This window comes from Coregonus lavaretus (genome assembly GCF_964263955.1).
Source record: "Coregonus lavaretus genome assembly, chromosome: 38".
Classification (NCBI taxonomy): domain Eukaryota; kingdom Metazoa; phylum Chordata; class Actinopteri; order Salmoniformes; family Salmonidae; genus Coregonus; species Coregonus lavaretus.
The window spans coordinates 26515546-26538682 of record NC_140025.1 but is presented as its reverse complement, the minus strand read 5'-3'; the positions used below and the strand labels follow the sequence as shown (position 1 = coordinate 26538682).

Here is a 23137-nt window from a genome sequence, read left to right as displayed (position 1 = left end):
GCGCAGGTCATTTGTCCCAGTATGTGAAGCAAGGTTGTCAGGATTTTCCAGCTTGACTTGGTACAGGAGTTGTAGTGCACTGTCAGTAGTGGGACACCAGAATTTAGCTGTCTGGTGTCTGGGGAATAATCTCCTATCTTCCAGATACTTCCCATTAGAGTCTATCAGAACTGCTGTTTTGGGAAGTATCCTGGGTTGAACTGGATCCTATCCTCTGGAGGTGTGTTTGGCTGAACATGGTCAGACTGGTGGGAGGTTGGCGAGGAAGGGTAGGCTATGTCAGGCTGGGAGGTTGGCAGGTCAGGGTATGCTGCGGCAGGCTGGGAGGTTGGCAGGTCGGGGTGGACCCTAAGAGGCTGAGGGCTTGTGAGGCAGATGGGGTGAAGGCTCCAATGGGCTCAGGGGCATCTGGGCTTCTACCAGGCTGATGGGCTGCTCTGTTGGTGGCGTAGTCATTTGCTGCTGACGGAGGGCATCGATGTCTCTCTCTCTCTGCTGCAGCTCCACCATTACCACACACAGCTCCTCTTGGAGGGCATCATTGGACTGTGTCATTTGTTCAGTGTACTCTCTTAGCTGTTCTATTGAACCACGGTTCCTCAACTCTTCCATCAGCTTCTGGACAGTGTCACATTCTTGTTGTTTGCTCTCCCTGAATTCCGTAATCTCCACTTCAGGTAGGGAGAGGCAGTTCTGGATTTGTTTCACCGATAATGTTTTTAGTGTGTACACAGCTGCTACAGTTGAGGGAGGGAGTGATGTACTGTGGGCCTCCTGTTTTGAAGCCAAGGTTTAGGGAGTTGCAGGCATTGTTAGTGGAGACATGCCATTTTTTAGTTCATCATCCACTAGAGGTTTCACAATGTCGAACTCTTCTTCAAATAGCTCTAGCCTGGCCTCAGAGCCTTGGATCATTACTGTTCCGTTATTATATGCAGTAGATTAATATACAATTTTGGCATTGTGTCCACATTGTTTCCAGAAATTTTAAGATGTTTGTTTGCCGTGCGCAGGGATACATGCCAAGCATTTGGATGTTCAGTGAAAAAGAGAAGATCCACCTTGATTTCTTTGTATTTTTGTTGCATAAAGTCTGCTCTTAGGGTCGCTGGGTGCTCTTTTAAAACCTTTGCTTTATGTTTTGTCCTCCCTGCTTCACTGGCAATACTTTCTACATATTGGATTGCAAGGTTGCTGAGTTTGGGGCTTGTCAATGTATGCATCTTAGTTGATTACAGCTGGATACAGTATATGTTACAGCTGGTTTGCACTTGGCTAGTTGTAGCTAGGTGTTTTTGAATGTAAACAAAGTCTATCTTGCTTGTTTTCTGTCTGAATTGTTTTTTCTGGCTTGTGTAAGGTTAGGTCCTAGTTTTCCTGTCCTTTGTCCTGTCCTTTGTCCTTTTTAACAGCAGGTAGCCAGTAGCTAGAAACTCTTAGCAAATCCCTAGCGACGTGTAAACAACTGTTAGCTTGTTAGCTATCCAGTTGAGTTTTCAGGATAAAAGTTGTCTTCTGATTTATTCTCTTCTTCTGATGTTATATTCTTAGTACTTCTTCCTTTATCTTTAACTGACTTGTTTTTCTCAAATGTACTCTTCCTCGAAATCATTTGAAATAGGATATATAATACTAGATATTAGGAGCTCATAATTTTACCAGCTGCTCTTTGAACTTGGAACAATAACTCAATAACTCATAACTGTTGTTTTGAAATTCTCTGTCATTTTCCATTGATAAACATATTTCCCTACAAAAATAATTGCAGTTGTGCAGTTGCACATGCTGTTTTATTATATGGCTACTGCAATAGCTGCATCCAAAATAACACAGTTACAGTCACTTTTGTAACTGCAGGGTTAATGTTATATTATACAATTCAGTAATTGTGTAGTGCAGGGGTAGGGAACCCTGTTCCTGGAGTGCCGCAGGTACTACAGGATTTTGTTCCAACTAGGCACCACACCTGACCAACTGAGCTAATGTTTCAGTTCAGTGATTGCCTAAATTCAACACACCTGTCCTAAATCAAAAACGTGAATAGCAAGCGGCACTCCAGGATCAGGGTTGCCTACCCCTGGTGTAGTGGTTATGTCCTAACTCTGGTTATTTTGCAGTTATACTGCAATTGCTGCATTCAAAATAACCATTACACTGCAAATACTGTAACTGCAGTTTCACAATTGCAATTAATTACAAGTTGATAGCATAGCCAGTGCTTTGTTGTAATTATTGTCAGTTTTACTGTTACAGTTGCCAGCTGCAGAAACCCCCCTGAAACGTTGCCAAAACATTTTTAAACAGTTTTTCTTCTCATAAGTCGCTGTCTGTCTGTTGTCTATCCTCTGTTACAATCCCTATGGCTGGGCTGAGAAGTATGTTTATCCTAAATGAACAGGACTTTGGTATGTGAGTATGTGTGGGTGAGACATAAACACATAATGATATTAGGCATACCGTATGCGTCCTTTATTATCAAGTGCCTGGAGTATGTAGGCTGGAGGCTAGCTCCCTTATGCTGAAGAACATGCAACACTAGGGAAGCTATCACCACAATGTTCATCGTCTCATCACCGATTTGCATAGTTCATTTGCTTAGAGAATGTGAAAACAATGTAGAAAAGTACTGTAGTTACACTCCTTGGCCTACCCACCCATGCAAAATAGCTTCCTTTTCCCAGTGTAATTTCACTTTCACTTTTAGAAATCCAAAGACCCCTATCAGGTCTACATTAATCCGACAACTGTAAGAATTATAGAGTCACGAGTTGACCGTTAGCATTACTGAGAACGTTTCTGTTCGCTGCAGTGAAAAGTATTCATTGCAGTGGAAACGTATTTCACCACATAGGTCTGCGTGTGAGACGGGACTCCTGTACGCAGGGAAGACTGTCTGGGGCTGCTTCTCAGTGGGTATAAACCACTAACGTGACAGAAAAAGGCAGACCACACGATGTGACAGACTGATCGGAAAGGAAACGAGTCTGTGTTCACAAGCAGAGACACAGTCACATTTCATATAGACAATTTATACAGTTCACTATAGAAGGACAAATACATTATGTTCGTAGGGTGTGCATGAGTTTTCTTCTATCCACCTGTAGAACTAATACTGAAAAGTTGTTACTGTACAAGCCCAATAATATACTGTTGGGCCTATTAGCCATAAACCAGGTTATTGAGCTAATGACATGGGTAACCTAATGCCTAATTGAGCCCACCTGCCGCATACATTAAGCCTATGTCTCCTCAGAGGATGTGACACTGAAACATTTGTTCTACCTTACTCAAGGCGTAAAACCATAGCCGCGGGAAGTAGGGATGCTGAGGGTGCTGCAGCACCCCCAGAAAAATCAGAAGGAAAAAATATTAATGTATTGTTTGCACAAATGTAGTACAGTGGGCCTTTAATAGTCCTGCATTAGCGGACTGATATAGCTGTCTGCACCGCGGCCAAAAATCGCAGCACCCCCATCCCCAGACTACTTCCTGCGGCAATGCCTAAAACCTTTCAATCTTTTGCAGTTAGCACTTTTTTATTTAGGAAAATACAAAATATGTATTATTGACAGCGGTTTTTAAAGTACTACTTAAGTAGTTTTTGAGGGTATCTGTAATTTACTTTACTATTTAAATTTTTAACACCTTTTACTTTCACTTAACTACATTCCTAAAGAAAATAATGTACGTTTACTCCATACATTTTCCCTGACACCCAAAAGTACTCATTACATTTTGAATGCTTAGCAGGACAAAAAAGTTGTCCAATTCACGCACTTATAAAGAGAACATGCCTGGTCATCCCTACTGCCTCTGATCTGGCAGACTCACTAAACACAAATGCTTAGATTGAAAATTATGTCTGAGTGTTGGAGTGTGCCCCTGGCTATCCGTAAATTTAAAAAACAAGAAAATCGTGCCATCTGGTTTCTTAATATAAGGAATTTGAAATGATTTATACTTTTACTTTTGATACTTAAGTATATTTTAGCAATTTCATTTACTTTTGATTCTTAAGTAGATTTAAAACCAAATACTTTTAGACTTTTATTCAAGTAGTATTTTACTTGGTGACTTTCACTTTTTCAGTGATATCCTTGACCAAACAGTTAATTGGGGAAGAACTTTCCTCACTCATAGAATACATTTACATGTGAACTTAATTTCTGATAAAACATTAAACTACTAGTCCGAACAATTATTTCCTGACCCCAACCATCACATTAGGCCTGTAAATAACTAAGAAGGACTGTGATACTCAAGTCAGTAGTGTCATTGCAGGCGACTACATTGCAGACGTGCAGCAAAAATGAACTAATGATTGAATGTCATTGTCATCTTAAGTGCAGTCTGGCATCAGATCACAATATCATATGGACGCGGTTACTGACATGTTAAACACTTATCCAGGTATTGTGAGATTTAGTGTGCGACTGTTTTACAGTCCCCCTGGAATACTGCTATTGTGTTGATATTGAGTCTCTCTCTTTCCACAGTACTCTGTGCTTCCCAGCAAACAGTCCAGTCTGAGACTCAGCACGTAAAAGGTGTCGTGGGACAGTCTTTCTCTTTTCCAGAGAGGGTGATCAAGTCTGGCAATTTACTTTATGGAGACCTTGGCACTATTGCAAATGTGTACCCTGGTAAAGAAGGCAATATCACCCTTGAGAAGAGATTTGAAAACCGCCTCCACTTGAACAATGTTACAAGATACTTCACCCTGTCAGACCTTCAGACAGACGATGCTGGGGTTTATTCTGTGGAGAATATAGATGGAGGAAAAAAAAAAAAGTTTGAGCTCACTGTATACAGTAAGTATGTGTGTGTGTGTGTGTGTGTGTGTGTGTGTGTGTGTGTGCTGTATATTACAAAAACATTAAATATAGGTTCCAATTCAAATGTATTCATCATTTTATTCCAGATGTTGTTTCCAAACCTCAGGTGACGGAGTGTGACAGCAGTTCCTGTAGTGTGGTGTGTTCTGTCGACAACGAAAAAGAGGTGACATTGACCTTGTACAGGGGAGAGGAAATACTAAACCAGACCAGCAGTCCTAACCTCACCACCGATCTATCTCTCCGTTTGGAGGTAGAGGGAAAGAACTACAACTCCACCTACAGCTGTGTGGCTGCTAACCCTATCAGCAATGAGACAGTTCATGTCCCAAAATGTTGCAGCGAAGATGGTCATCCTAATGATGCAGGTTAGAGCAATTTTGAATTAAAGCCATCCAGAAAATAGCAATTACCAAGTCAAAGTGAAGTGTAGTTGAGCTCATTCAAAACATATTTACACTAATAATTGCCTTGTGTTTTATTTATTTCAGACAGTGATAAGAGGACTCTGGGTATGCTTATTATTGCTGTAATCTGTGTTTTGGTTGCCTCAGGGCTGGTTGGACTTGCAATCTATCTAAAGAAGAGTAGAAATGGACACTCACAAGGCAGGTATTTCTCTTTTAGAGGTGTGAGGTCACTCCCCAAAGTGACTACCTTTTAATTTATTTTTTATTTTATTTTTTTACTATCAAGGGTATTGTTTTGGAAAAGGTAGTAAATGTTTTCTTGAACACAGGATGCTGGTCAAATAAAGTGGCATATCTTCCACACTTCCTCTGCTTGGTCAGACAGTGTCATTATCTCAGACAACTTCTCTAAATGTTGAAAAAGCAGAAGGCACACACACACACTCATTCTCTGACTGATTACTTGAATAGCTTGGCTTATCTGACACCAAAAAGACTGCAAGCACAGAGACCGGTACCCATAGTAACAAATGAGTCCTGAGTGTTTACAGAACCTGTCCTGGGGCTGAGTGTCTGTATGTCTCTGTCAGTTAGTCACACCTCACCGTAGGCCATATATTTACTTTCCTTTATTTGCCTTCATAGATTCATCTGAAAGAGTGAAAGGTGATGTTCAGTATGCAACGATAACTCCTAAAAAACGAACAGATAATCAGGTTAGTAAAAAAGCTACAGGCTGATAGACAATACAGAAGCTTTTGCAGCCCACATGACAACAACTGTAGGCTTTAGCTCTGTGCCAGTGGGTTAATGTGGTTTTGAGTTGCACAGACCACCTAAGTCTGATACCCGGCCTGATGTCATTGCAACCAGTTTTGCCCATATGATATGGTTGGGTTGCACAATGAGAAGCCACACAGCACATATGGTATACAGTAATGCCTTTGATTGGAAGTGATGCAGACAATTACATTGATGGAAGTTACAATCTATCTGCAATATGAAAGCTGATCTACCCCCTAGAAAAAAAGAAAAAAGAAAGTATTTTACAGTGGACTTTTAAAGCTTGGCTTCGTGGTTCCTCCCACTAGCTTCAGGAAACATCCTATATGTGTTGTGTTGACTGTTGAGTTACCTACTGCAGAACAATGAGTATGGAGAAGAGCGCATCAGGCGCAAAGTTTCTAATAAAGAAGCATAAGATCCTTTCTTATTTTTGTTGCTTTCCCACCCCTTTTCTCTCCCCTCTCTCTGCCCCCTTTTCCCTGTCCCTCTTTCCCGGTCCCTCTCCGCCCTTCCCACCCCTACCTCCCTCCCTCTCCCTGCCTAGGAGGAGCGAACCAGTATACCACAACTGGAGTCACGTAGAGACAACCCTGAACTGACATCAGTTTATGATACACTCCTGTTACATCGCATGGCTGAAAGCAGAGATGTTGACACAGCATGAAGGAGGAAAATGGGAAGTCAATGAGAGGCCGACATGACAACTCACATCCTGGAGAGGACGGTATATCATAAAGAGGACGTTGAAACAAAATGAAAGTAAAAAATATATTCACCCAGAAAACCTTTTAGAGGCACAGTTGTTATGGGAGAAAACCTGTTGCGCTGATATTATAATTTCAAGCTTTCTTTGTAGGACATTCTCACAGACCTTCTTTCAAAGAGCTGTCTCAATGACATCCACTGATACGGACCAATTCAATAGCTATGCATTGAGTTAGTAGCAGGATCAAGATAATCCTTCTTTTCAAGGGTCTTTTGTCCCAAATCCCAATGTATAGTTTAAAACAATTGGAACCTATCTTTTAATCCAATTCACTAGTGTGTTTGCTATGCTACTGCTGGGTGTCACGATCGTTGACTGAAGACACGGACCAAGGCGCAGCGTGATAGAAGATCCCACCAAGACTAGTGCAAAACAGTCTGCCTAAGTATGGTCCCCAATCAGAGACAATGAGCTACAGCTGCCTCTGATTGGGAACCACCCTGGCCAACATAGATCAAACGATCTAGAACAAAAACATAGAAAAACTAAACATAGCAAATCCACACCCTGGCTCAACATTTAAGAGTCCCCAGAGCCAGGGCGTGACACTGGGCCAAAGCTTAATTTCAGTACTGTCTGTTTTGTTGTTTAAATGTAGGTGCTTCCCCTGTATCTTTTTATAGCTGGTCATTGTTTAGCTTGCCAGTGGATAGCAGCTGTGTACATATTATAAAAAGAGCAGGCGTTTGAGATACTGCTTAGAAGCAATGGCTGTTAGGCTACTTTAGAAACAAAAGGTCCATAGATTAATTTTTTCCTTTCACCGTGTATGTTGTATTGAAACACGTCTGAGGGTAGATCTTGATTTGCCGTTTGATCTTGAGTGACATTTTCCCCTTCTTATCGCTTTTCGCAAAATGTTGGTCTAGGCTCAATTGTAGCTCTTAATTAGCTTGTTTCGTTTAATATGATGTCTATGTAGCACATCCTCCCTTAAGAATACAATCACTCCCTCCTGCAGACTCATGCAGACACTGTACACTCTCCTTGTATCAGAGCATGTGCCTGCACAGATTACTGTGACCCGAAAATAACAAATCTGTCGATACCATAGTAAGTTGTTTTACTGTAGGCTATTTCATTTTTATACTACTCTATTTCAGAGTAGTTACTGAGACTGAATATGAAGATATAATTCACTTTTCACTATTTTAAAATAATCTCTTGATTTATTCAAACTGAGCTTCAATATATTAAGTCAAAGACTTACCCATTCATTTCATTTAAAGTCATAAAATGTGTATATTTCCTGATGTTTAACAGTCATCAATATATCAATACCCATGCTTGAAATATATACATGTTTTACATACCCTATCACAACCCAAATATGATGGTAGATTACTCTATTCCCCATTTATGTTTTTGTTGTCAGAATACCTGTGTAAACTGTCATTCCTTGAAGCCATAGCTGCTTCTATGAGTTTAAGAGTGGCAACATTTCTCTAGAGACATTTCTCCAGAAACACAACTCCAGATTGTGGTTTTAATGAAGACTACTTCTAGGGTCAAATAGGAGGGACCGCTGTAATTGTTTGGTGGATTCTCTATTTAGTGAGTTTAAGTGTATGTGACCTTTTGTCCTGTCACTTTGCATGCCAGGCAGCTGTACATTTCAAATTTGAAAACAATTATGACAGGTAAACAGTGAATGACTCACTTTTTATTTTAAAATCCTAAAAGATTTCAAGCATTGTTTAGAGAACTTTTTGTCCAATCCTTTTCCCCCATCTAGTGGTTGAATGTTTTTATATTTCAGTATACTGTATACTGAACATAAAAATGCACAATGTTTTGCTCTGAGACAGTGGACTGTAAATTGTGTAAGTGTAGCTTAAATCATGTGTGTGTGTGTGTGTGTGTGTGTGTGTGTGTGTGTGTGTGTGTGTGTGTGTGTGTGTGTGTGTGTGTGTGTGTGTGTGTGTGTGTGTGTGTGTGTGTGTGTGTGTTGTGTTAGAGTGTAATAATATGTTGTGTTATGAACTGTTTTATTTTGTATGTAATTGCGTAATCGTGATTGGACCCCAGGAATAAATGTTATGTAATTTTCCACAAAGTTCAGATTGCGCAATGTTGTAATTTGTTAAACTCCAATGTTTCGTTACAGGAAATGAGTAACATTCCTGTATAAAACGCACATTAGCTTTCAGTCAGTAGCAGCATGGACAAAGTGGTAAGTACTTTTACACTTTCAATTTGATTCCCCATCTATAGCATAGCTGCACGAAGTGACGTTTTCAACTAAAACCACGGAAGTGGGGTACGGAATAAATTTTTCCCCGTTGAAAGCAGTTCATCCAAGCCTGAATTCAAGAAATAACGACACACATAGTTAGTTTACAATTTTTGTATTATAACTGGATTATAGGTCCCGTCTATCTACCCTGCGAGGGTGAAAACGCGCTTTGGTGATGAAATTTAACTTCCTTACGGTATAAAATACATTTGACCAAGATTATTCATGTTCTGAATCGTTCAGTGGGGTCTTTTTCTAACATATCATTAACATTATTATTTATTTTTTAAAGTCGGATTTTGTAACTTCATGCATCAGATAATAAGCACCGAACTCTGTTGACAGAGCGGTGGCGCTTTCTCGCAGTAACTTTTGAGGTGTGGTGGTCCTCTACAAAGTTGTTTCCGCTGGTCGCAAAAAGCTACATTAACATGAAACCAGCTGAATTAAATGTAAAAGACATTTCACACGGATACGCTTGTTTTTGTACTAAAATATGAAAATATTACATCACGTCATGTCTCAAAATCGATATCTATATTACCTGTATATTGTTTTATGTCCTCCAGATTCGACAAGAAAGATGACGAGTTCAACAGTGAGCCTTAATTCTCGCACAGCATCCAGCCTAGCTGTCACAATGCTATTTACCAGATTTTTGGCCACTTTCTTTCTCTGGTCTCCACTGATTTAGTCACCATAATTTTGGCTATCCCGAAGGGTAAACACTTTTGAATGGATTATGATAGAAACATGGGTTTGTACCATTGGTTTTCCTAGAGGAGTATCTACACAATTAACATACTATTTTACCCATTAGTCAAAATATGCGTTTTTGACATATATTCATGTAATAGTCCACTCCATTACACTCAAAGGTTACTTCAACTTCAACCAGTGAATGCTAGCGTTGGCTAGCTATGCTAGCTATTCTATCAGTCTTTCTTAAAGAGTGTGAGCAAGCTAATAGCACACCCTGCATACACATTTATTTTAATTTTTTTGGTTTTGCAGTAGGTTGATAACGATATCACCAAAGTTTGTTGTATCAGACATTTCAAATGACAATCCCAGCTAATAAGAAAACAGTCATGGTATTTAATTTAAGAGAATGAACAAGACTGGGTTCAATGGCAGATAGAGAGGTATGGCTGCTGTGAAGGAGGAATGAGGAACTATCAGAGGTCGATGTCTGTGCCGGACGTTGGTGGCGTCATCACGTTTCATTTAATAAAACCCTGCCTTTTCTCATTTGGGCAAAAGTCTGTCCTCTGTGACCCGGAAACTGATGTGGTCAAGGAGAATGTCAACTCATTAGTAAGCAAACGGAAGACGTCTTCCCCTCCTTGATACTCTCCTTTTGCCGAGGATGCACATGTGTACCCTACCCGAGTCCTTCTCGGAAGAGTTTTGAAAACTGCCACACCCCATTTTAATCAGCAATTTTTTTCTCGACGGAGTAAACCATGCAAACATTTAAAAACGTTCTATGTATAAAATGTCTGAGACATCTATCTAGATTCATTTTAAATCACTTTATACATTTATTTTGGGATTCCATTTGCCTGATAACGCGCGATTGAAGAAGTCTCATTTCATACAAGCGCATTTTCGTCCACTTTCCATCTCCTCGCCGCCTCTCCTTGATTACCTTTGACCTTTGTCAAAAGCCCAGAGAGGACGGCGGAGAGAGCAAGCAGGGGTTGAGCAAATCCAATTGAGAAAGCCCCCCTTGTGTTAATGCTAGAGACTTTCTGTTTATTTGCATAGGCTGCTTCTCATTACACTGAATCTGCTTGTATCGGCCATTCGCATATGTGGTAGATAAGCGCTTGTCAGTGCCTTTGTTTGCCAGACATGAGAGGATACCGACAAGTTACTTTTCACGAAATCGTCTATCTAGTCCGAATGGTTTGAGCTAAAAACTATCCCCCAAGGCTTAGACTCCGGTTTACAATGAAAAGGGTGCAAATAAGTTCATGCATGGCATTTATCCGATCTTCTGTTGCATCTCAGTTTTGTCCTATTAGCTGTGAATCAGGTTTGGGCTCAATTCAGAATTTTGGAATTCAGTTCCATTCAACTCATGAGTTGAAATTCACCACACCCTTACACCCTCTATAAAATGTCGAATTTCAGTTTGATTAACAGGAAGTAGAATTTAATTCAGAGCAATCAAAGATTGTCTATTATATTGACAAGATAGTCAAGTGAACACTCTTAACAATGGAAATGCATGTCCTCAAACATGGAAGACAGGTGGGAGGAGGCTAGATCAGGTGGGACCATTCTATTCAATGGGAGGGTAGATGCATGTGTGACCAACAGGCCATGGAGATAGATAGAGGACCCATCTTTGTATCTGTACCATTATAGAATAAGTGACAGCATGGGCAGCACCAAACTTCTATTCGATCATATAAGTCTCACGTAGCAAATTAGCAATTACATTTTTTGTCGACCAAATTCGACACTCTCATTGACCTCAATACAAAATGTTCTCACTTCTTGGGCTTATTTTCGTGGACATATTTTGCGGGCGGAGTAAACCTCTCGCTTCGCCTCTTCCTCTCTGGTGCAACTAAAATAAATTCCACTCAGTTATAAAACATGAGCGTTTCATTGAATCGGACAGATCACACTTCCAGATACCAAAGAATATATCACTTTTCTCTGGAAACAATGTTCATATACTCTTTTAACCTTAGCGCTTATAATAGCCAACTAATTATACTTCCACCAAATTTGTTTGGCTTCTTTTTGAAGGCCTCAGGCCAGGGTCAATTTGTGGGTTAAACTAATGTATTCTGTGAAATGTAGTATTTTCCCCATACTGAACGAAACGTAAGTGATAATTAAATATAATAACCTAGAATATTCACATGCAGGTGTTGTTTTCCTTGATCATTCATTTTAAGAGTTTGTCCTGAAAATCTATTGTTTCAACAATATTTTATATGCGTGTATATAATGACATGTTTGATGTTTTATGTACAAGTATATTTGCATAGACTACACCCAATGTGCCCTCCACTAATATTGGCACCCTTGGTAAATATGAGCAAAGCAGGCTGTGAATTTTTTTTTTTTGCTGTTTATCCTCTTGGTCTTTCATTCAAAATATTCACAAAAATCGAAAAAATCTTTAATTGAAGTAAAATGATTTTTGATAAATGTGAAATAAATATTTGTCTCCGAAACATGTGTGCCACAATTATTGGCACCCCTTGAAATTTTTATGAGTAAAATCTAACTGAAGTATATTCCCATTCATATTTTACATTTTTAAGTTCACCTGAATGATTAGGAACACTTAAGTGGTAAGCCATGACTTCCTATTTCACTGGGGTATAAATATGAGGTGGCACAAAGGCCAAGCTCCCGTAGTCATCCATCACTATGGGAAATACCCGAGAATACATTAATGATGTGCGACAAAAGGTTGTTGAGCTGCATAAATCATGAAATGGCTATGAGAAAATAGCTCAATGGTTGAAAATGCCCATTTCCACTATCAGGGCAATAATTAAGAAGTTTAAAGCGACTGGAGATGTTAACAATCGGCCTGGAAATGGACGTGTGTTTATATTGACCCCACGCACCGTGAGGAGGATGGTTCCAGTGGCCCAAAAATCTCCAAGGATCACAGCTGGAGAATTGCAGACGTTAGTTGGGTCTTGCGTTCAGAAAGTCTCCAAAACTACGATCAGATGCCACCTACATAACCACAAGTTGTTTGGGAGGGTTGCCATAAAAAAAGCCATTGCTGTCATCAAACAACAAACTCAAGTGCCTACAGTTTGCCAAACGTTATTGAATCTTTCAATGGGACCGGGTTCTATGGTTAGATGAGACCAAAATATAGCTTTTTGGAAACAGACACCAGAGGTGGGGTTGGCGTAGACAGAAAGATAGACATGCAGAAAAGTTCCTCATCCTCACTGTGAAGTATGGTGGTGGATCTTTATGTTGTGGGGCTGTTTTTCTTTCAAAGGCCCTGGACAACTTGTTAGGATACATGGTATAATGGACTCCATCAAGTACCAGCAGATATTAAATCAAAACCTGACTGCCTCTGCTAGGAAGCTTAAACTGGGCCATGGTGGATCTTCCAGCAGGACAATGATCCAAAGCACACCTCAAAATCAACACAAAAATAGTTCACTGACCACAGAATCAAGGTTTTGCCATGGCCATCCCAGTCCCCTGACCTAAACCCCATAGAAAACCTGTGGGATGAGCTGAAGAGGAGAGTCCACAAGCGTAGACCTTGGAATCTGAAGCATCTAGAGAGATTCTGTATGGAGGAATGGTCTCAGATCCCTTGCCATGTGTTCTCCAACCTCATTACGCATTATAGGAGAAGTGCCAATAATTTTGGCACACATATATTTGAGAAAAATATTTGTTTTATGATAATAATATTTTTTTTCTTTCAATTATTTTACTTTACTTCAATGTTAGATTTTGGTTAATATTTTTGAATGAAAGACCTAGAAGATAAACAATAAAGAAATGTTTTGCTCACATTTACCAAGTGTGCCAATATTAGTGGAGGGCACTGTAGAATAGAAGAGGCATTTTTATTTCACTGAATTCAATTATATTTCCTTTTAATTCAATTCCTTATCCTGTTTACTACTTCGATTAGAATTCAATTAAAATTCAATAATTTAATTGGAATTGATGAGGCATTCTCAATTCAATTCTGAATTGAGCCCAACCCTGTTTCCTATGGAAGATTGATAGTATAATTAAAACAACTGATATTCCCATTCAAGTCAGCATTCTCTGATATGTGTGTGGCCCTCCAACCATCTTTGAGGTACCATTTGAAAGTAGAAATGTCTATTGTATTCCCATTTTAGCACATTTACCAGCCAAAACATGGCTCCCACCCTATATTCAAGAGCATGCTGAATTGAGCACAACCCTGCTGTGAATCTCTTCTGGGAGAAAATCACAAGTGTATCCCAGTCCAACCCCACAGATTGTGACATCAGCCTGGCTCAGACTGCAATGGAGGATTCTGGCCAACAGGGGGCGACCCTGCCAGACACCGAGGGAGAACGTACAGCCCTTACTCAGAGAAGCGAGTGTAAGTACTGTATCTCCTCATGATTTTCATTAGCCTGGACTTACAGTGCATTCGGAAAGTATTCAGACCTCTTTACTTTTTCCACATTTTGTTACGTTACAGCCTTATTCTAAAATTGACTAAATAATTGTTTCCCTTCATCAATCTACACACAATTCCCCATAATGACAAAGCGAAAACAAGATTTTAGACGTTTTAAAAACAGAAATACCTTATTTACATAAGTATTCAGACCCTTTACTATGAGACTAAAAATTGAGATCAGGTGCATCCTGTTTCCATTGATCATCCTTTAGATGTGTCTACAACTTGACCGGAGTCCACCTGTGGTAAATTCAATTGATTGGACATGATTTGGAAAGGCACACACCTGTCTATATAAGGTCCCACAGTTGACAGTGCATGTCAGAGCAAAAACCAAGCCATGAGGTCGAAGGAATTATCGGTAGAGCTCCAAGACAAGATTGTGTTGAGGCACAGATCTGGGGAAGGGTACCAAAACATGTCTGCAGCATTGAAGGTCCCCAAAGAACACAGTGGCCTCCATCATTCTTAAATGTAATTAGTTTGGAACCACCAAGACTCTTCGTAGAGCTGGCCGCCTGGCCAAACTGAGCAATCGAGGGAGAAGGGCCTTGGTCAGGGAGGTGACCAAGAGCCTGATGGTCACTCTGAAAGAGCTCCAGAGTTCCTCTGTGTAGATGTGAGAACCTTCCATAAAGACAACCATCTCTGCTGCACTCCACCCTTCAGGCCTTTATGCTAGAGTGGCCAGACGGAAGCCACTCCTCAGTAAAAGGCACATGACAGCCCGCTTGGAGCTTGCCAAAAGGCACCTACAGACTCTCAGACCATGAGAAACAACATTCTCTGGGCTGATGAAACCAAGATTGAAGTCTTTGGCCTGAATTCCAAGCATCACGTCTGGAGGAAATCTGGCACCATTCCTACAGAGAAGCATGGTGGTGGTAACATCATGCTATGGGGATGTTTTTCAGTGGCAGGGACTTGAAGACTAGTCAGGGTCGAGGGAAAGATGAACGGAGCAAAGTACAGAGAGATCCTTGATGAAAACCTGCTCCAGAGCGCTCAGGACCTCAGACTGGGCCGAAGGTTCATCTTCCAACAGGACAGTGACCCTAAGCACACAGTCAAGACAACACAGGAGTGGCTTTGTGACAAGTCTCTGAATGTCCTTGAGTGGCCCAGTCAGAGCCCGGACTTGAACCCGATCGAAGATCTCTGGAGAGACCTGAAAATAGCTGTGCAGTGACACTCCCCATCCAACCTGACAGAGCTTGAGAGGATCTTCAGAGAAGAATGGGAGAAACACCCCGAATACAGGTGTGCCAAGCTTGTAGCGGCATACCCAAGAAGACTCAAGACTGTAATCGCTGCCAAAGGTGCTTCAACAAAGTACCGAGTAAAGGGTCTGAATACTTAGAGTATGTAAATGTGACATTATTTTTTTAATTTTTATAAATGTGCCTAATTTCTGAAACCTGTTTTTGCTTTGTCATTATGTGGTATTGTGTGTAGATTGATCAGGGGGGGAAAAAACGAATTAATCAATTTTTGAATAAGGCTGTAACGTAACAAACTGTGGAAAAAGTAAAGGGGTCTGAATATTTTCCGAATGCTCTGTATATACTGAATCACAATTGAAGTCGGAGGTTTACATACACTGAGGTTGGAGTCATTAAAACTCGTTTTTCAACCACTCCACAAATTTCTTGTTAACAAATTATAGTTTTGGCAAGTCGGTTAGGACATCTACTTTGTGCATGACACAAGTAATTTTTCCAACAATTGTTTACAGACAGATTATTTCACAATTCCAGTGGGTCAGAAGTTTACATACACTAAGTTGACTGTGCCTTTAAACAGCTTGGAAAATTCCAGAAAATGATGTCATGGCTTTAGAAGCTTCTCATAGGCTAATTGACATAATTTGAGTCAATTGGAGGTGTACCTGTGGATGTATTTCAAGGCCTATCTTCAAACTCAGTGCCTCTTTGCTTGACATCATGGGAAAATCAAAAGAAATAAGCCAAGACCTCAGAAAAAATGTGTAGACCTCCACAAGTCTGGTTCATCCTTGGGAGCAATTTCCAAACAGCTGAAGGTACCACATTCATCTGTACAAACAATAGTACGCAAGTATAAACACCATGGGACCACGCAGCCGCCATACCGCTCAGGAAGGAGACGCGTTCTGTCTCCTAGAGATTAACGTGCTTTGGTGCGAAAAGTGCAAATCAATCCCAGAACAACAGCAAAGGACCTTGTGAATATGCTGGAGGAAACAGGTACAAAAGTATCTATATCCACAGTAAAACAAGTCCTATATCGACATAACCTGAAAGGCCGCTCAACAAGGAAGAAGCCACTGCTCCAAAACTGCAGTAAAAAAAACCAGACTATGGTTTGCAACTGCACATGGGGACAAAGATCGTACTTTTTGGAGAAATGTCCTCCGGTCTGATGAAACAAAAATAGAACTGTTTGGCCATAATGACCATCGTTATGTTTGGAGGAAAAAGGGGGTTCTTGCAAGCCGAAGAACTCCATCCCAACCGTGAAGCACGGGGGTGGCAGCATCATGCTGTTGGGGTGCTTTGCTGCAGGAGGGACTGGTGCACTTCACAAAATAGATGGCATCATGAGGAAGGAAAATTATGTGGATATATTGAAGCAACATCTCAAGACATAAGTGAGGAAGAAAGCTTGGTCGCAAATGGGTCTTCCAAATGCACAATGACCTCATGCATACTTCCAAAGCAAAATAGCTTAAGGACAACAAAGTCAAGGTATTGGAGTGGCCATCACAAAGCCCTGACCTCAATCCTATAGAAAATCTGTGGGCAGAACTGAAAAAGCGTGTGCGAGCAAGGAGGCCTACAAACCTGACTCAGTTACACCAGCTCTGTCAGGAGAAATGGGCCAAAATTCACCCAACTTTTTGTGGGAAGCTTGTGGAAGGCTACCCGAAACGTTTGACCCATTTAAACAATTTAAAGGCAATGCTACCAAATACTAATTGAGTGTATGTAAACTTCTGACCCACTGGGAATGTGATGAAAGAAATAAAAGCTGAAATAAATCATTCTCTCTACTATTATTGTGACATTTCACATTCTTAAAATAAAGTGGTGATCCTAACTGACTTACTGTAAGACAGGGAATTTTTTACTAGGATAAAATGTCAGGAATTGTGAAAAACTGAGTTTAAGTGTATTTCTGATAGGCTAATTGACGTCATTTGAGTCAATTGGAGGTGTACCTGCGTATGTAAACTTCCGACTTCAACTGTTGACATTGCTTCAGTAGCTCATCTCGCTGTGCACACAACATTTAGAGCTAAGTTCACTAGAATAGATTTAGTTTCATTCAGAATGTTTCTCTCTTATAGGCATACATACATAAGCATACATGCAAAAGCCTAAACAATTTAATCTGAATTCCCTGTCTCTCTCTCTCTCTCTCTCTCTCTCTCTCTCTCTCTCTCTCTCTCTCTCTCTCTCTCTCTCTCTCTCTCTCTCTCTCTCTCTCTCTCTCTCTCTCTCTCTCTCTCTCTCTCTCTCTGTGTGTCCCAGCAGTAAGAGGAGTCAGAGAGAAGCTCCAATCAGAGCTAAGAGGGAGGTGCGCGTCATTGTGTGGTGGAACCCCATCAGGACAAGAAGTGCGGAGCCACTGCCTCACACCCGCCTACGTGGAACTCCTCATCACCGAGGGCAATGTCCAATGGCACGACGATAGGCATGCTGCTGCGCGACCCGTAAGGCCACCAACAGATATGCCCACTGCCAATGAGGAAGTAGCAATCAAGCTTGACGACATCTTCAAACCGCCGCTATCTCCGGATCGGCCTCAAGTAAAAACCGTCCTGACAAAGGGACCCGCGGGCTCAGGGAAGACGGCGAGTGTCCAGAAGTTTATTTTGAACTGGGCAGAGGACAGAGCCAATCAGGACGTCGACTTCATGTTTGTCTTTCCCTTCAGTGAACTCAATTGGCTGATAGACCGGCGCTTCAGTCTGAGTGGCCTCATCAGCCACTTCCACTCATCCATGACATCAGTGAGCGAGACCCCCAGTTTGGACCTGAGTCGGTCGAAGATGGTCTTCATCTTGGATGGTTTGGACCAATTCAACTTCCATGTGGACTTTAATAGCTTATCGGTGGAGTCTGACATCAATAAGGAGATGCCTTTGCCCGTCCTCCTAGCAAACCTCATGTGGTGTCAGCTGCTTCTTCCCTCCGCCTACGTCTGGGTGATCACCAGGCCTGCGGCCGCCAGTTTCATCCCCATCGACTTCCTCCCCCAACAACGGTGCTTGACGGAGATACGGGGGTTTGACGACCCCCAGAAGAGGGAGTTCTTTAGAAAGAGGTTTGGCGATCAGAGTCTGGTGCACAAAGCTATCGCCCTAGTCATGAAAGCTATTGCCCTAGAGTCATCACGGAACCTCTGCGTCCTGTGCCAGACACCGTTGTGCTGTGAGATGTTGGCGGCCATTTTAGAAAACACTGAGGAGGGAGAGCGTGTTGAGATAGACACTCTGACGCAACTATACACTCATTTTTTGCTTGTTCAGATCGGTTTAAAGAACGATCTAAATGGTGAACACTCAGAATCAATCAGAGAGGTTGTTCGTAAGCTAGGGAAGCTGGCTTTTCTACAACTGGAGAGAGGAAGTATCATATTCAGCGAGAGCGATGTGAAGGAACACGGAATCGACATCTCCAAAAGTTCCACATTCCACAGGTTGTGTAGCCCGCTCATCGCAGGGTGTGAGATGTACCTGGAGGAAATGTACCGCTTTACGTACACGGGTATTCAAGACTACCTAGCTGCTCTGCACGTGTTTCTCACCTACACAAACAAAAGGAGAAACCTACTACTCCACCGTACTACACTCTTTGGTCGATTGAAAGGGACGTTCAGGAGAGCAACCCTTTTAGACCTCCACAGATGCTCCGTGGACAGGGTTTTACAAAATACGCACGGAACTTATGACCTCTTCCTGTGCTTCCTCCTTGGCCTCTCAACAACACCCAACCATACTCTCTTAGATCTAGCATGTCTAGGGAAAAGTCTAAAGGTCACAGGCTCAGAGGGGATCACGGAGATCACGGCGGAGTACATCAAGCAGGCAATCAAGGCTGAGCCTTACCCTCAGACCACCCTGGCGCTTTTCCGCAGTCTGCGGGAGCTGGGGGATGCCTCGCTGGGCAGTGAGGTCCGATGCTACCTGGCCTCCGAGTCCCGGTGGGGGTTCCTGCTGGAGCCCGACCAATGCTGGGAGCTGGCGGACATGCTTTGGTCAGGAGGGGAGTTGGAGAGGGAAGTGTTTAGGGAGATGGAACATTTGAGTTGGACGCGTCGGATGAGCATGTGGGGCTTTTGGAGGATGCAGACCGTACTGGGAGACAGACACTGGCAGGTCTACTAGAAAGATATCACTGCTGTATGAATGGTCTTCTAGAGAGACATCAGCACGGACTGTACTGCCACATCTACCAAATTGCCATTGCAGAGACTTAAGAGTTTAGAGAGATGTATAGGTGCATTAGGAAGGTAGGTTTGAGTGTTTTATATGTAGCGAGAGAAAAAAAAGGGATGATTGCAGTCCATGTTTATGGTTCTGAGTAGAGGGTAGTAGTGTCTACAGAAAAACATTGAAATTAATCGATTCTTCAAATAAACAAACTTTATTTGCTTTGTACAAACTGACTTGTCATTCACACGGCAGAAGTCATAGCGCAGTTGAGGTTGGTCATAGTGCCAATGGACTCCAGGTAGAAGTGCCACTTCAGGGCACCTCCCCATTTGTTAGGTACCCTCTTTACCGCCACCACCCTGAACAGCTCGTAGGGTGGCACCAGCACATTGAGGCCTGAAGAGGAGCGACAGTGGCGCGAGTGCGAGCGGGGCAGCAGGTGCCCGTGGCACGTCCGGATGGTCAGGTCAAAGCTGGAGCTGTACCGCCGCGTGGATGCCAGGACGAAATGCCCGGTGCGCACCTGATCCCCCACCTCCCCTCGCAAGTTGTCCCTGCGCCCGCTGTCAGCGTACACCAGTAGGCAGCCCTTCCCATCCTGCCCCGACTCTGCCTCCACCTCATCCTGCCCCCTCAGGAGCCGCAGGGCGTCGGTCAGTAGGAAGTGGAGAGACTTAAACAGGAAGTACCGGCAGTAGACTTTGGCGTTGGGGCCCAGGGATCTGGCATCCACATCGAAGATCAAAGGGAAGGTGCGGTTGTATGTGTTTGTGTAGAGGGTCAGCGCTGTGACATGGAGGTCGGTGAGGTTCGCCACGGTCATATTGCAGCGTTCAGCTTGCGACCAGGCAGTGGAGAAAGAGGGGTTGGCCTGGCGTTCCCTGGTCAGCAGGTCGCCCGCGGTGATGTTCCCCATCATCTCCTCCCTGCACGTCGGGTAGCGGTCGTCCACCGAGCTCAGTTCTATGTTCAACCGCTCCTCGTCACACTGGCACTGCTGAGGACAGCTTACAGCATTAGAATCATTCTGGCACTGCTGAGGACAGCTATAGAGCATTAGAAATATTATGGCACTGCTGAGGACAGCTATACAATGTTAGAACATTCTGGCACTGCTGAGGAAGCTATACAGTGTTAGAATCATTCTGGCACTGCCGAGGACAGCTATACAATGTTAGAATCATTATGGCACTGCTGAGGACAGCTATACAGTGTTACAATCATTCTGGCACTGCCGAGGACAGCTATACAATGTTAGAATCATTCTGGCACTGCTGAAGACAGCTGTACAGTGTTAGAATATATATACTGTAAATGGTTACATATATAAATATAAAACTCTGGCATCCTGTAAATTCTGTCATCAATATATTCAAATAATATGTACAACTGGGGTCACCCACCTCTGCACTGTTGACTGTGGTGAGCATTGTTGCCAAGAGCAACAGGTCTCCTGTCAAGTATTTCATAATTAATGCAGGTTGACAGCAAAACAACCTGTTGACAGAGTGTCGAAAAATAATCACTGATTTCCTAATAGTGGTATTTTTACAATGAAGCAATATGACTGATGCATCTTGGTCAGTCAGTAATAACTGCTAGAACATGAGGTTGATCACCTAATGTGGAATTGAAATACAAACTAATGTGCATATAATTCAGTTGACTTTCAAATTGACTTTAAAACAGATCATTGAAAAATATTATTATCCATTTGTGTGTGTGTGCCATTAAATGTGTGTCCTTACCGGATCTCTGTCCTCTCTTTGTCCAGTCCCAGTCCCAGATTGTTTTAGCTGACAGTTTAGGTCTATCCTGTTAAGTCAGGCTCTGACACAAACGGCTTCACAGAAATCACCTTACAATAAATGAATGATTTGACCTTGTCCTGGGTCGGACGCTAGTGTAGACTACCCACAGATGCAAACTCTCTCTTGAAGCCAACCTACTTCACCGGGTGTATCTCAATAGTCTTCAGTGGCTTCCTCTCCTCTGCTTCAAATGCACTGATCTGAAACATGGGATAGGTGAAAGTAATATTGTGGATGTATTTGCTTTCAGCAGTTCTGTTTTTTACCCATGTCAATTCAGATGAAGGAAAGCAGACTATTTAGTTTCAACTACTGTTTGACCCAGCGTGCACTGACCCTCAACTCTACACCCACACATGAATTGGCCAACATTACCCACACTCACTCTCTCCCAATCCTTGTGAGTTGGTTTCCCAAAGGCCAGAAAAAATATATATTGTACATGCCATAACTTAATTAGCAAAATGTTTAAATCGTCGTGTGTATTTTATATGGTGACAGAGTACAAACAGTACCAGTCAGAAGTTTGAACACACCTACTCATTCAAGTTTTATTTATTTTTTATTTTTTTATGTTTACATTGTAAAATAATAGTGAAGACATCAGAGCTATGAAATAACACATATGGAATCATGTAGTAACCAAAAAAGTGTTAAACAAATCAAAATAAATTTTATATTTGAGATTCTTCAAATAACCACCCTTTGCCTTGATGACAGCTTTGCACACTCTTGGCATTCTCTCAAGCAGCTTCATGGGGTAGTAACCTGGAATGCATTTCAGTTACCAGGTGTGCCTTCTTAAAAGTTAATTTGTGGAATTTCTTTCCTTCTTAATGCATTGGAGCCAATCAATTGTGTTGTTCATAATGTTTTGTACACTCAGTGTATGTGTTTAATATTATCATATTAACTAAATTATTGTTTAAAGATTGTGCATTTGACTTGTACATACTACATTAGCTATAATATTACAATTGCACTACTAATTGCCATTCTATTACATCAATAACACCAAAATCAAATGTACTAATTTTGATTATTAAGATATTATATCAATTAGATTTTTGTCAAGAATCTAGGCTAAAGCTATTGCTAACTCAAAAGGACATTTGCATTATATGTTTGTTTAGTGAAAGGATTCTCTCATATTCTCTCATATCCGTTGATTAGTCTGTGAGCAAGGCTTGTCACTCCATGACTGAATACATCCCAAGTAGGGTGAATAATTACAACTGTTAAAGACCACACAATCCTCACTACCCAGATGATTATTTGGCTGTCCTTGTCTCCAGAACCTAAGAACCAACAAGTTTAGAGGGACATTATATTAAGTCTTCAGCATTTAGTACAAGAACCAAGTATCTACAAGATCCATCTGTATTTTACTCACTTTGTTGCAATTAGAGTTGTTCCATTTACCCATTTCCAGGTCCCTTCCTTCACTGACTCAGTCAGACTAATCCAGAACTTCCGACTATTAGCCAATTTATTCAGAAACACCTGGGGAAAACATAGTTAGTATGTTTATTATCTCTGTCTGTCTGTATCTGTCTCTCTACCTTTCTTTCACCTTCTCTCTCACCTGTTTGTCTCTACTGTTTATGATCACAAGGTCCGCTCCTCTATTATTACATTATGCTCTTCTCTGACTCCAGGGCCCGTATCTCTAAAGAATTTTTGTGCAAAAAG

The 23137-nt window shown here is 41.7% G+C and overlaps 3 protein-coding genes across 5 annotated transcripts in view; 2 read left to right on the top strand and 1 right to left on the bottom strand.

Annotated features, from left to right (window-relative positions):
• Positions 1–7674, top strand: part of LOC311112393 (SLAM family member 9-like) — a 62439-nt gene extending 54765 nt beyond the window's left edge. The window contains exons 2-6 of the mRNA XM_084155503.1: positions 4497–4811; positions 4922–5203; positions 5327–5443; positions 5891–5961; positions 6576–7674. Coding sequence (XP_084011629.1) covers positions 4497–4811; positions 4922–5203; positions 5327–5443; positions 5891–5961; positions 6576–6695 — 905 coding nt within the window. The 3' untranslated portion in view covers positions 6696–7674. The remainder of the gene's footprint in view (positions 1–4496; positions 4812–4921; positions 5204–5326; positions 5444–5890; positions 5962–6575) is intronic.
• A 1106-nt stretch (positions 7675–8780) lies between these two features.
• LOC311111976 (protein NLRC3-like) lies at positions 8781–19810 on the top strand. 2 transcript variants are annotated; one of them, XM_084154922.1, is made up of 3 exons: positions 8781–8970; positions 13944–14131; positions 17728–19810. In XM_084154922.1, exons 2-3 carry the CDS (start codon positions 14053–14055, stop codon positions 19584–19586), a joined length of 1938 nt encoding a protein of 645 aa, XP_084011048.1. In that variant the 5' UTR covers positions 8781–8970; positions 13944–14052; the 3' UTR covers positions 19587–19810. The 2 variants fall into 2 exon arrangements, with proteins under 2 accessions (XP_084011048.1, XP_084011049.1); XM_084154923.1 differs by lacking the exon at positions 8781–8970 and having other exon boundaries at positions 13797–14131; positions 17731–19810.
• Positions 19811–19831: 21 nt separating this feature from the next.
• Positions 19832–21960, bottom strand: LOC311111977 (ecto-ADP-ribosyltransferase 4-like). Of its 2 annotated transcripts, none has more exons than XM_084154924.1 (3): positions 21383–21960; positions 21038–21131; positions 19832–20631 (listed from the first exon to the last, which is right to left on the bottom strand). In XM_084154924.1, exons 2-3 carry the CDS (start codon positions 21101–21103, stop codon positions 19876–19878), a joined length of 822 nt encoding a protein of 273 aa, XP_084011050.1. In that variant the 5' UTR covers positions 21104–21131; positions 21383–21960; the 3' UTR covers positions 19832–19875. The 2 variants fall into 2 exon arrangements, with proteins under 2 accessions (XP_084011050.1, XP_084011051.1); XM_084154925.1 differs by having other exon boundaries at positions 19832–20628.
• Between the last annotated feature and the right edge of the window lie 1177 nt (positions 21961–23137).